A 15369-nucleotide genomic window follows, 5' to 3' on the forward strand; every position below is an offset into this window, starting at 1 on the left:
GTCAGCAATCATGTTTTTGGAAATATTTTTATTAAAAATGTTCATCATTTAAAATTAATTTTTAAATTCAAATGAATTGTCTTAAAATTTAAAATGAATTTATTTTTTTATTTAAAATTCATTAGAATTTGTATGTAAAATTCATTAGAATTTGTATGTAAAATTCATTAGAATTTGTATGTAAAATTCATTAGAATTTGTATGTAAAATTCATTAGAATTTGTATGTAAAATTCATTTGAATTTGAATTTAAAATTCATTTGAATTTGTATTTAAAATTCAATTGAATTTAAAATTCATTTGTATTTAAAATTCATTTGTATTTAAAATTCATTTGTATTTAAAATTCATTTGTATTTAAAATTCATTTGAATTTGTATTTAAAATTCATTTGAATTTGTATTTAAAATTCATTTGAATTTGTATTTAAAATTCATTTGAATTTGTATTTAAAATTCATTTGAATTTGTATTTAAAATTCATTTGAATTTGTATTTAAAATTCATTTGAATTTGTATTTAAAATTCATTTGAATTTGTATTTAAAATTCATTTGAATTTGTATTTAAAATTCATTTGAATTTGTATTTAAAATTCATTTGAATTTGTATTTAAAATTCATTTGAATTTGTATTTAAAATTCATTTGAATTTGTATTTAAAATTCATTTGAATTTGTATTTAGAATTCATTTGAATTTGTATTTAGAATTCATTTGAATTTGTATTTAGAATTCATTTGAATTTGTATTTAGAATTCATTTGAATTTGTATTTAGAATTCATTTGAATTTGTATTTAGAATTCATTTGAATTTGTATTTAGAATTCATTTGAATTTGTATTCAAAATTCATTTGTATTTGTATTCATTTGTATTTAAAATTCGTTTGAATTTGTATTTAAAATTCATTTTAAATTAAAATATTATTTTTTACAAAAAAGTACTTTTACTCTCGACTGTTTTCAATAATAATAATCATGATAATAATAATAAATGGTTCTTGAGCAGCAAATCATCATATTAGACTGATTTCTGAAGGGTCATGTGACACTTAAGACTGGAGTAATGATGCTGAAAATTCAACTTTGATCACGGAAATAAATTACATTTTTTCTACCAAATAGAAAACAGTTATTTTAAAATTGTAATAATATTTCACAGTATTGCCGTGTTTACTATATCAATGTTTATATTATAAATATTTTATAATTATATTTAAGTTAATATTTAAATGCATTTGTAGTATACACATTGACAATATTTATTATTTGTATATATTATTCACAATATATATGCTATACTAGGCCTATAGTATAGCCTATATTGTGAATAATATATATATATATATATGTTATACAGCAACTGAGTTAGCCTACAGTAGAATTGACTCTTCTCTTCAAAAAAGACATCAATAAATGAACAGTGTTATATTTATAACCTCATGCTTTCCACAAAATAGGATTGTCCTGCCTACGGGAGCCTGCGGGTCATAATGTAATCCCAGATGCCACATTGACTCTCTCTAGTGTGTGTGTGTGTGTGTGTGTGTGTGTCTGTTGAGCCCCTGAATGCGTGTCAGTGAGAGATTCATCACGCATATCCAGTGCCATCCATCTCTCACCCAAAATGGGCGTGTCGTTTCCTAGGCAGTAACATCATCCAGCGGCTCTTTGTCCCTCTCAGTGTGTGTGTGTGCGTGTGTGCGCGTGTGTGTGACAGTACCGGGCTGAGCTGCTCGAGTCATGGCGGCTGCGCCCGCGAACCCGCGCACCGCGAGCCCGAAAGCGCAACTGCCGCCCTGCTATTACGAGGGTTTCCTGGAGAAAAGAGGAGCGAAAGAGAAGGTGAGCGGACATTATGACATGTTGTCAAATACTTTATTTAATCATATCATCACGCGCAGCGGCATACGAGACGCATGGCACATGCGTTATTACGCGCATATTGTGTGGATATGGGCGAGGTTTGCATGGATCAGCTGTCTAAATATGATCAGTTTGCCATGTCACCACTCAAATGTTGATTCTGCATTTGAACTGAACATTAATGGATGAAGGGGCTGACGCTGCTGTGTGCCATGTGGTATGCCGCTGTGTGACAGCTCTATAAATGCCATAACTCATATTTGAGCTGTTATTTTGCCTGTTATGTGCTTTAAACTCTCGGCAGCTGCTCTGCTAGTGGACACACCTTAATGCGGACCACATGCAGTCTAAAGTGTGTTTGTTATTAATATGATACAGCATCAGTTCAATATGAATCATGCATTCGTTCTCAGACATCTCTTCGAGTCACGTTAATGGAGTTAACTGCTTTCTGCTGCTGTCAAGTGTCGTTTAATACCACAGATCATTGAACATTTCAGTGTTTTGAGAGTCTTCGTCAGTGGTGCATGACTCTTACCAGTGTTTCATTCTGTTTCATGCAACTTTGAGAAACTAATCTGGTTAATATACTGCAGATTAGAAATGATTTACAAGCCAACCTTTGCATTCTATTTGCATTTTATCCTAACCATACAAATACGCGTTCTAGATGTAATTATATTTTAATATAAGTATGTTTCATTTATTATATTTTGATTTCTCTAAAAAAAAGTTTCTAATATAAAAATGAATAATGTTTATTAGTTAACATTAGTTAACATGAAGTAAGAATGAACAATATGTCTATATTATTTATTAATCTTATTTGTTCATTTCAATATTTACTAATACATTATTAAAATCAAAATAGTTCAGGCAGTGAACTAACATGAACAAACAATGAACAGCTGAAAATTTTATGAACTAACATTAATAAAGATTAATACATACTGTAATAAATGTATTGCTCATTGTCAATTCATGTTAGTTAATGCAATAATTAATGTTAACTAATTGTAAAGTGGTTTCAATTAAGGTATTTACTTGGGTAATATATATATATGTATGTATACATACACAAATTTTTAAATATAATACATGTGAATTTGTGCTTGTTTATTGTTATTTATATATAAAACAGTGCTGGGTAGTTTAAACCCAAATTTGGGTAAAATATGGACAAACCCAAATGTTGGGTTAAAAATAAATGTAATTTCAAATTTTAACCCAACTTCAACTTTCACTTTCAACTGTAAATTTTTTAATTGCATTTTTAACCCAACATTTGGGTTTGTCCATCTTTGACCCAAATCTGGGTTGAAACAGAGTGTATATATGTATATGTATGTATATACACACACACACACACACACACACACATATATGTGCGCATATGTCTATATGTGTACACAGAAATTATATATATAACTAAAATATAAAACATTAGTGCTAAAGTAAAATATTATCCAAAGTAAAAAAAAAAAAAAGGTGACAAAGAGGTCCACACACGCCAATTATATTTTCAGGAGGGAATTCAGTGGGGTTCAGGTGCACAGTGTGTGACGGGGGTGTGTGTAGGGGGTGGGTCTCAGATTTAGGACAGCTGAGCTCCGGGCCGGCGTGTGTGTGTGTGTGTGTGTGTGAAACCCGTGCCCTGGGGAGAGCTGCCACTGAGATCAGGATTGAGCCAGACAGAGCAGAGAATTACAGACAGAGGAGTGGTAATCTATGCAGAGACGACTGCCAGAGCATTACCACGTCAACATTGTGTGTTAGATATCCGAATAGACATTTAACCTTCATGAATGAGAGATGATTTAGTGTCTCTTTATTTATAGTACAATAAAATCAAACTATTTAGCATATTGAGTAATTGCTCTTGTGTTTTCTCGATGCAGGTGGCTCGTCGTTTATGGACCTGTTTATGTGGAAACACGTTATACTTCTTCAACAACACTAAGGACACGCATGTGAGTGACCTATTCAGGGGTTTGTTACCCATACAGATGTATACAATCCTCTATCAATCTGCGGAGCATTAGGAGAGATCTAGATGGATGTTTTCTGCAAATCCCCTTCGAGTCCATCGTAACCTTATCATCTCCGTAAGCGCTCTCAGCCGAGGGAGAGCAGATGGCAAGGAGGCAGACGAGTTTGATCAGACTCGACTTAATTGTGGTTTCAGTATTGATTTTCACTCTGAACCCATCAAGATAGCAGTTTCAACCGCTATAACCTCGGGGAAAAAGAGAAAGTGACATGCAAAGTTTGCTCAAGAACAGACACAGATTTAAGCTTCCATCTACTGATCACGTATACTTTTGGCAGACTCTTTAATCCAGAGTGTTTCATTGAAGGTTCACATCACGTTTGATCAGTTCTTGCTTTCCCTGGGATTCTGTTGTGTTATTCTGAGTTGTTTTTAATTTTAAAGGGATAGTTCACCTCAAAACAGAAATGTTATTCCTTGAATGTTACCTTCATGCCATTCCAAACATGTATATCATTCTTCTTTGAAACACAAAATGAGATGTTAGGCAGAATGTCTGAGCTGGTGTTTTCCAGTAAACACTGACTAAAATTCTTCTCAGATGGATTCATACACAGCTGTCTTATGGCTTCAGAAGCAGGGATGTGATTTATGTATTTATATTAAAAAAAAAATTTAGCATACGTAGTTCAACCTGAAAAGTGTGTCCCATGTGGGGGGGAATTTGCAGCATTTTTAGAAATATTTATTTAAAATAATTTCCTCTAAAATGAAAGCGCTATAGTTTAACCATTAATAGCAAATAAATAAAGACAGGCAAAAATATTAGTATTTTACATTGAAATAGAATTACTGCAATTGATAATATAGTTATTCATTTGTATATATATATGTGCAAAGATTAATTGCGATTAATCGCATCCAAAATAAAAGTTTGTGTTTACATAATATATGTGTGTGTGTGCTGTGTATATAAATACATATGCATGCATGTATATATTTAAGAATTATTTGCACGTAAATACTCTATATATAAATACATAATCTATCTTATATATAAATATACATGTATATGAATAACACATTTTCTTAAATATATACGTGTGTATTTATATATACAAAATAATTATACACACAACACACACCAATATATTATCTAAACACAAACTTTTATTTTGAATGCGATTAATCACAATTAATCTTTGCACATCCCTTATATATATATATATGTATGTGTGTATATATATATATATATGTATATAATATATATGTGTATATATATATATATATATATATATATGTATATAATATATAATTTAAATAATAGTAAAATAAAAATATTTGTTTTTTAATAAGAATATTCAACATAAAAAAACACTTTATTGCTGTTTAAAATGATAATTAAATCATTGACATTAGGCATTCTGTCATCTTTTTGTGTTTCACAGAAGTCAGTCTGTGGTTGAATTGTTCCCTTAAATGTCGCTGTATGTGTGTGTTTTCTAAATAGTATGTAGAGAAGTTGGATCTGAGTGGGTTCGTGTCTCTGATCGATGACCCAAGTCGAGATAGGAATCTGGAAGCAGCCAGATTGAACCTCCGCATGAAGGATGGAGAAATCAAGCTCACTGTGAGTACACACACACATCTCATGCTCTTAATCTCGGCTCACACCCACAGATCGCTCACAGAACGCCTGATCATGTATATTCTACACAGTGTTGGGGGTGTAACGCATTACAAGTAATGCAAGTGATGTAATCAGATTACTTTTGAAAGTAACTTTTGAATTTACAAAATACGTCTCAATCCCATCAGACTCTGATTTTCATTCTTCTCCATACAGAATTTACCTTTCGGCACGCTATAGAGAGTTTTGGTTTCATGGACCATGATTGTATTCTTGTTTATGCTCAGCACATCTGATGCCAGTAATAACACTTCCAGGCAGATCCAAGTCATATTATGGTCAGGTCAAGACTAAACAGCGCAGGATCACTATCAGACGTTGAATGTACTGTAGTCTTTGCTCAGGAAACTCTTGGTTTATTTAGCGTTGGGAATGAGGGTTGATCAGAGGTCTGCTAGACTAGAGAGATTGTGAAGAGATTAGCAACAGAAAGAGGCAAAAAAACACTTTCCCCGACATTGACTATCACTGTATTTTGATACTTCCTCTTACAAAGCCAATACGCATCCCTTCCATACCTCAACGAAACGCATAAATAAAAGTTCTGGGAAAATGCATTTCACAAATACTTATGTCTTGTAGGTTTCCTCATTTGTAAGCAGGGGCGTCACTAGGCCCTTTTTAGGCCTAGCCCCCCTAAAAATTTGTGATTAATATGCTACACAAATTCGTGTTCGCTTCAGTCTTGTTTTAATCAGATTCAGCGCGTTCTACATCTTAAATCCGTCAAAAAGAGAGGAAATTGTGCGTGTGTTCATCTGAGCCCATTGGTCTGTCACTGCTCGTCAATGGAGATGACCAATCAAATCAAAGTAGGCGGGCTTTACAGTACATTCACAGAAGCTGAGCGCGAATTTTAGCAGCACGACTCGACTTCAGTGCATGGGCAAGTGCGAGATATAAGTGCGAGATGTAAGTAGCTAAACTTATAACGTTATATATTTGACAGTTTTTTGAGGTCATGAATGTTAAATGAATGATAAAAAATAATCAGGAAAACTAATATAGTTTTATCTAATTTCGCACTTTTGAACTGAAATTAGGCATGTAACGTCAGCCTAATGTAATAATTCGTTTACTGTCATTGTGAGACAAGAAACGTTAACAAATCCGTTTTCATCATGTAAGGTACATGATTAATAATAAATGTGTACATACTGAAAATATAATACATATCCCAAGTGTGCTTTTTTTTTTTTTTTTTTTAAATGAAAAGCCTATTATCAGTCAAAGCTCAACTTTAGGGGGGGAAGAGACAGGGCAAGAGAAAAACAAAGAGAAAAAGAGGGTGATGATGATGAGGAGAGAAAAATAATTAGCTGCCCACTGACATGGTTTTATCCAAAAACAAAAAAAATGCCTTCAAAACATCTTATAATGGACATAATGGTTCAGAGAATTCGAAATTTTCTCGGGGAAACCCCAAATCCCCCCCAACTACCACAACTCAAATCCAGGACTACAGTGATTTTAAAACCCTGCAATTGCATGGTAATGAAAGTGAGCATTAGACCCTAAATTAAACTTTTGCTTTGTTTTTTTATTTTTTTATTTAAATTTTTTTTAAATCATACCTTCATTGGGGGCTAAGCCCCCCTAAAAGGAAAATCCTAGAATCGCCCCTTTGTAAGTCATCTTGGATAATCAATAAATGTAATGGAGATCTAATTGGCTGTGAGATACTATATGACTGTAATGTATAGTTAATAATATAATTAATGCTAATATGTCTCTCTCTTTCCTCTTAGGCACCAAATCTCGAGGCACGTGAGCTGTGGAAAGGATTTCTCTACTCTGTCGTAGATGTGAGTTCAATCAAATGAGTATTTGTTTTTTGTATTGTGTGCATGTCAATAAACACTTACAGCTCCTCCTGCAGAACTATGAATTTGGATCAGACTTTTTTTTTTTTTGCACACAGTCTTGAATAATATTGCTTTTCTGAGCTGGTTAAGATCTGAGACCTTTGAACTGCAGGAGGGTTTAGAGATTTATGACCAGTTTCCAGGAATGCAGCTGATACTGTTGTTTCTTTCAGTTTGGGATGGATTTGGTGTTTTTTGTTTTTAGGAAGAAATAGGATACATTCAATTGGACAAAAGTGAACAAACAAAGACATTTTTAATGTTACAGAAAGGTTTTTATAAAAATTAAGCAGCACAAATGCATGTCAACTTTGATAATAACAATAATAATAATAATACATGTTTTTTGAACATTAAATCAGCATTTTAGAATGATTTCTGAAAGATCATGTGACACTGAAGACTGTAATGCTGAAAGTTCAGCTTTGATCACTGGAAAAAAATACATTTTAACATAGTCAGAAAGAAAACAGTTATTTTAAATAGTAATAATATGATTACTATCATAACATATTTTTACACAGTATTTTTACACAGTTCATACACAGTATTTGTTTGATTCAAATTCTGTAGATGCAGCCTTGTGAGATTTTCAATAACATTTAAATATTGTACGGACCTCAAACTTTTAAATGCTAGTTTATATCTAATAACAATTCTGGAAATTGTATGACATCATATAAGATGTACAAACATTTTAATGATTGTTTACATAACGTGTAATCACTACACGATGGAAAATCTAACTGACTGAGTTGCTCTGTTTATTGACACTGCGGTTGGACATCATTCATTGTGATGTGTGTTTAATAATTAAACCACTTTATTTGGACTTTAGACAATAAATGGAGTTGATGTAACAAAAGGAAAAGGGAAATAAAACATGAATATAATGGGCTATTTACTCACCCCCATGTCATTCAAGATGTCCATGTCTTTCTTTCTTCGGTCGAAAAGAAATTAAGGTTTTTGATGAAAACATTCCAGGATTTTTCTCCATATAATGGACTTCAATGAACGAAATGACATTTTGATGAACGAGTTTGAACAGGAGAGTCTCGAACGCGCATCACAGAACAGAGCAAGGCGAGCATTTGTGATTATAAAACTTAAACTTTTTTATTTATTTTTGAAACGACCGATCGTTTCGCTAGATAAGACCCTTATTCATCGTCTGGTGTCGTTTAAAGCCCTTTGAAGCTGCACTGAAACTCTCTTTTGGACCTTGAACCGTTTGGTTCCCATTGAAGTCCATTATATGGAGACAATCCTGGAATGTTTTCATCAAAAACCTTAATTTCTTTTCGACTGAAGAAAGAAAGACATGGACATCTTGGATGACATGGGGGTGAGTAAATTATCAGCAAAAGTTTTTTTAAAAGGGAACTACTCCTTTAAGGGTGTGTTCACACTTGGCTGGTATGGTTCGATAGAAACAAACAGTGATTACTCTCTTAGTGCATTTTAAATTCAAACATCCCAAACAATGACTGTGTAGCTTTTCAGAGGTCTCATTCTGTCCATTATTTAAATTTTGAACAATGAACAGTCTGAGACCTCTGAGAAGCTACACAGTCATTGTTTGGGATGTTTGGTAACAAAATATACACGTCGTGTAGCCTAAAAATGACAGGGTGAACCAGGAATAAATGAATTACTTTCTTTTTTGGACCAAAAAACATCTGGCTTTACATCAATCCCGTTTAAAACAACACCCTGAAACACCTCCCGCTCGTTTCTTTAGTGACGCTGCTCGCCTGTTTTTATAGATAAAGGGATCAGAGTCCCCGTGCACTATGTATTTACCCGTGAAAATTAGAGTGACGTATGCTTTGCGTTTTGATTCCAGCTGGCCGTGCCCACGACTCTCACCCTCCTGCCCGGGCAGCTGCACATGCTGAAGGAAGTCGTGGAGAAAGAAAAGATGCGTCGAAAGGCACGTGCATCTTCCAGAGCCCCCTCATCCCCCCTCTCGCTCCCGCTGGTGGGGGAAATACCTGCGTGAGTTTCTGTTTATCTGAGCGAGAGTGTTTGTGGAGAGAGTCTGAGATGACATTCTTGAACGTCTCTGTGTTTATCCAGTGCTAAAACATCACTCTTGCTATTGCCCTTTTAGTGTTACTTTTCGGAACGTGAACGATTTTTGCCTAAGTGATAAAAAAAAAACGGCAAAATATTTAATAGATTTACACCGTGACCTTACGGAAGCGTATTGCATTCACTTGAACAATAAAAAAGTTTTAGCTCTGTTTTCTGAATTAATGAGTTAATTTTCTCAGAATTACGAGGTAATTTTTCATGTAAAAATGCTTTTTGCTCTGTTTTTCTGAATTAACAAGTTAATTATCTCAGAATTACGAGATAATTTTTCATGTAAAAATGTTTTTGCTCTGTTTTTTTTTTAATTAACGAGTTAATTATCTCAGAATTACGAGGTAATTTTTCATGGAAAAAAGCTTTTTGCTCTGTTTTTCTGAATTAACAAGTTAATTATCTCAGAATTACGAGATAATTTTTCATGGAAAAATGTTTTGCTCAGTTTTTTTTAATTAACGAGTTAATTATCTCAGAATTACAAGGTAATTTTTCATGTAAAAATGCTTTTTGCTCTGTTTTTCTGAATTAACAAGTTAATTATCTCAGAATTACGAGATAATTTTTCATGTAAAAATGTTTTTGCTCTGTTTTTTTTTTAATTAACGAGTTAATTATCTCAGAATTACGAGGTAATTTTTCATGGAAAAAAGCTTTTTGCTCTGTTTTTCTGAATTAACAAGTTAATTATCTCAGAATTACGAGATAATTTTTCATGGAAAAATGTTTTGCTCTGTTTTTTTTAATTAACGAGTTAATTATCTCAGAATTACAAGGTAATTTTTCATGTAAAAAAGGTTTTTGCTCTGTTTTTCTGAATTAACAAGTTAATTATCTCAAAATTACAAGATAATTTTTCATGGAAAAATGTTTTTGCTCTGTTTTTTTTTAAATTAACGAGTTAATTATCTCAGAATTACGAGGTAATTTTTCATGTAAAAAAGGTTTTTGCTCTGTTTTTCTGAATTAACAAGTTAATTATCTCAGAATTACAAGATAATTTTTCATGGAAAAATGTTTTTGCTCTGTTTTTTTTAAATTAACGAGTTAATTATCTCAGAATTACGAGGTAATTTTTCGTGTAAAAAAGGTTTTTGCTCTGTTTTTCTGAATTAACAAGTTAATTATCTCAGAATTACGAGAGAATTTTTCATGGAAAAATTTGTTGTTCTGTTTTTCTGATTTAACGTTTTTCTGATTTAAGTTAATTATCTCAGAATAATGAGAAGTTTTCATGAAAAAAAAATGTTTTGCTCTGTTTTTATGAATTAATGAGTTAATTATCTCAGAATTATGAGAGAAGTTTTCATGGAAAAAAAGGGTTTTGCTCTGTTTTATGAATTTATGAGAATTATCTTTCTTTATGATAATTTATTTCATTTTATGAAATTATCTCAGAATTGAGATTTTCTTGGAAAAACATTTTTTTTAATGTTTTTATGAATTAATAACTTACTCATAATTTTTTAGATAATCAAGTCATTAATTCAGTAAAACAGAGTAAAAACTCTTTCCATGAAAAATGATCTCGTAATTCTGAGATAATTAACTCGTTAATTCAGAAAAACAGAGTAGATTCTGTTTCCTCAAGTGAATGTAATACGCTTCCGTAGTGATCTAGCCAGGAATAAAAATAAACAATAAAAAAAATCTCTTCCGTGTGATTCTTATACATGGCATTTCTCAGAACTACAAAATGCAGCCAAACTAGACGGTTTAATGTTTATGCAGTGTTTTATATCATTATTTTATGAGGTATAGCCTATGGTGTGGTTGATGTGGTGTTCATAACTTCTCATCCATTGCTACAGCCGTTAACATGTTTTTATTAGAAGCGACACTAAGGTTACTAAGGTTTCAGTTCTTATTAGGCATTACAAAAACCCTTTTTATTTTTAGCCTTTTTGAACATTTTTAGACTTGATATTGTTGACAGGAATTGGATTAAAAGCACAAACCTTTCCCAAAATCTTCTACTTATTTAACCAATAATGTCATTCTTATTGGATACTTGAGACAAATATGTTCTTGTGTGTGTTATTTGGCAGGTGTTTCAGGCCTGTGTCTCGAACTGAAGCTGAGGTGCTGTTAGAAAGACATCCGGACTGTGGGAACATGCTACTCAGACCGGGCCGGGACGGATCTTCACTCGCTGTCACCACACGACAAGACCTGAACGGGTAGAAACACTGAAACTCTCTCTGTTTTCATTTAACCTTCAAAAATACACTAGTTCTAAGCTCTGATCTGAAACTTAGTAAGCCTCCTTGCTGTCTACTGTTTACATTGCTTATAAAGCAGCATCCTAAACCAGATGGAACATCACAAGTGAATTATTCGAGATATTTATATACAACAGCTCTGCACACTAAACACAAATAGTGTTCATCATGAAGTGTAGCGCACAGGAGACTGGACTCTTAATTCCAATGGAGCATAAAATATACAAAACATTTCAGCTTTTTCCCCCCCAAATTAACGAAAAATGTATTTATTTGCAGTGTCAGTTAAGAAACACACTGCACCAAGTCATTGTAGCCCTCAAACCGTATTCACTCTATAGCCCTTAATCCTGTAATCATGGACAAATGTGGGCACAGAGGACTCGGGCGTGATCCTAATTTTTATTTATTATAAATGTTATATCACTGTCTTCGATAAAGTTTTGTCTATCCATTTATGGTGATTTTTTTTATTTTGGGGGTATTTTTGAATTTATTTACTTCAAAAAGTACCATATTTTCTATGTAAATTTTGCTTATTTTATTTTTTATTTTTTTAACTACATTAAAATATCATTCCAATAAGTTCTTAGAGCTAAAACCTAAAGATGAAGTGACTTTGCTGCCACCTGGTGTCTTATTTTGGCTTATTTTAGAATGCTCTAAATTACAGTTTTCCCCATTCATTTCTATGGGTGCCCATTTTTGACCCAAATACAAGATTACAGAGTTTTTTTTCACCCACTAAACATTGTAGAATTGAGTTAAAAAAAAAAAAAAAGTGTGTTCAGGAGGCAAACTTAAGAAAAGTAGCCAAGTCTTGTACCGCTCAGATCAAGGGAAGTATTTTTTAAAAATAAATAAACTTTTTTGCCCACATTTGTCCAGAATACGGTTTTAGGGATAAACGGCCTAATATGATTACAACAGAGCCGTTGTGTTGTCTTCTTTTTCAGATCAGTGTTCAGGCATTACAGAGTGACACAGAAGCAGCAGGGTGGTTACATCATCGACGTGGAAAACCCAGTATGTGAAAATGACTTTCTCAATTAAGGGGAAAACTGAAAACATCAACCTTGGGGAAATCTCACTCCTCCTCTTATTGTTTGGCCTCTTCCTCCAGATCCCCTGTCCCACACTGCATGATGTCATCAATGCACTCGTGGAAAAAACGGCCGGGACTCTTCAGCCCTTCATATTAGAGGAGCCTTATGAGGAGAACATCAGTATGTCACGCACACAATGCTAAACTGGGCCATAACACAACACTTAGTTTGCTTTGCTCTGAACTCATCATCTGAATTTCCTTTTCCTGTAGCGTTTGTGTCATCCAATGATGAGAATGGAGAGCGAACCCTGCACTGTGCTCCCACTGGACCTCTCTCTCGAGCTCCATCACTGCCCCGGAAACAAGGTACCACACATCTCGTGCTTCACATGACGACATCTGCTGCTGTTTAGGTCCAAACCCCTTGTGTTTTTATCCTTTTATAATAAATCATTTCTTATATCAGCTGCAATGCCCCTGCCAAACAACATGCAGGAACAGTTGCACTTGGATGCTGTAATGAATCTTGCTGCACAAGTATGAAACATGTCTCAATCTGTGTGTTTGAGCAATTTGTGGCTTGTTGTTGGAATTGCATTACACTGTGAAAAGCTGTGTGAACACTAGATCTTGGACAGCACATACTTTATACGTCAATGTGTTCTAGTAATTTAGTGAATGCTTTTATTGAGATCAATATACAGTACACCCGGTCTATTTTCAGTAGGTACAGACAGATGGACGCTGCGGTCACAGACGCGATCTCCCAGTCCCTCAACACGATCCTTTTCCCCATCTGGCTCTCCGTCCAACTCCATGAGAAGACTGGTTCTGTCTCCCTCGCCTCTCTCTCAGAGTAAGAGGCACTTTTAACCCCTCCAAAGAACTTGTTTTGGGTTCTGAATTTTATTGTATTTTTTTTATAAATTGACCTGGACGGTAAGAAACAATATCAATAATATGATGAATAATAATCTCAATAATATGATTATAACAATTAGTATTTAGGTGATTTTTTTGTAAATAAATATAATTATTTAGTTAGTTACACGCTACTGTTCAAAATTTTGAGGATGATATGATTTTCTGTTATTCAACAAGGATAAATTAAATTGATCAGAAATGACATTTGAGAGATTTATTAACACAATATTTTTATTTCAAATAAATTTCTTTTTATGAGTTTTTTTTTTTATTCACCAAAGAATTGTAATATATTTGATGGTTTCCCAAAATAAAAAAAGATTTCTGAAGGATCATGTGACATTAAAGACTGGAGTAATGATGCTAAAAATTCACAGAAATAAATTATATCTGAAAATATATTGAAACAGAAAACAGTTATTTTAAATTGTAATTTTTATTTAAATTTAAATTTGTTTTTTTTTCTCACAATATTACTCTATTACTATATTTTGATAAATGAAAACGCAGCCTCTGTGAGATTAAGAGCATTTTTTTCCAGCATTAAAAAAAAAAAAAACAGATATGAAACTTTTGAACAGTAATGTATATTTTTCCCCTATGTGCATTAGATTCTCTGGGACCCCAAACATACAGAAAGTAAAATCAGTCTTAACCGAACATGAGGGTTAAAATATGACTGGATGTTTAATGTATGACTAGGAAACTCTCTTCCCTTCAGGCCTCACAGACGAGCTTAAACAGAAGCTGGAGAAGAGACGGACTAGTCAAGATTGATTTCCTCCTCATTTCTGCCCACTCTTCGCCGTCTCAATCTTCCAGTGCCTTCCAATAAAGACTGATGTCCTGTTGAAGGAACAAGGACTCCCTCTAATCGACATTCTTCCCTCAGCGTGACGTTTTAAACAATGCCACTTTATTAATAACACGAGAGCCGAAGTCCACCAGCTTGTCCTGCCTCATGATAGGCTGTCATACAATGTCGCGTGTTCCTTTGAGATTACAGAAAATTAAAAAGGGGAAAATCTGAGCCAATATTCTTTATATCTCTTTCTCTCTCTCTATTTAATTAATAAGACCTTTACACTCCGGTTTGTGATGACAAAACCAAGAGTCAAGAGGACATTTCCCCACACATTTAAGAAAGAAGCACATCACAGGACTTAATCTGGTTTTCAATCAAGCACCTACTGTGAACTGGATATGCACAGATGAATGTGAATATGGTGTTGTTCGGGGCACGGTCCAAAATTAGCACGTCCCATTGCCAAATGCAAATATAATTGGACAAATATGTATTGCTTTTGGCCTAAATTGAATCAGTTCATGCATTCCCTGGAATTCAAACTCATGACTAGCACCGTTTGAGCTACTATAATGGAAATAAAAACAGAAATATGAACATAATACATGATTTAAATCGAATTGTAAAACTAACCCACACTGACTTGACATTAGGCTACTGAAAATAAAATATATAAAAAATATTATATACATTATATATAATGTATTTTCATGTCCAGTAAGAAATATGGCCTTACATTTCGAGAGGAGTGGCAAAAGTTAATTTTTGACCCTGCTTCCGCGTGTCTGTGTGTGTAACTTAAGAGTGTCGTGTTTTGAAATTTGAATGACGCTCATTTTGGACACATTTGCAGGAGTAACAGGATTAT

At 33.4% G+C, this 15369-nt stretch overlaps 1 protein-coding gene across 1 annotated transcript; it reads left to right on the forward strand.

Annotated features, from left to right (window-relative positions):
• The first annotated feature begins 1661 nt into the window (after positions 1-1661).
• Positions 1662-14607, forward strand: stap2a (signal transducing adaptor family member 2a). Its single transcript, XM_039676803.2, has 11 exons — positions 1662-1842; positions 3762-3833; positions 5364-5483; positions 7292-7348; positions 9258-9409; positions 11551-11682; positions 12681-12750; positions 12848-12950; positions 13043-13138; positions 13497-13628; positions 14418-14607. Exons 1-11 carry the CDS (start codon positions 1741-1743, stop codon positions 14471-14473), a joined length of 1092 nt encoding a protein of 363 aa, XP_039532737.1. The 5' UTR covers positions 1662-1740; the 3' UTR covers positions 14474-14607.
• Positions 14608-15369: the final 762 nt, after the last annotated feature.

Source organism: Pimephales promelas, chromosome 5, assembly GCF_988280905.1.
Source record: "Pimephales promelas chromosome 5, fPimPro1.hap1.1, whole genome shotgun sequence".
NCBI lineage: Eukaryota > Metazoa > Chordata > Actinopteri > Cypriniformes > Leuciscidae > Pimephales > Pimephales promelas.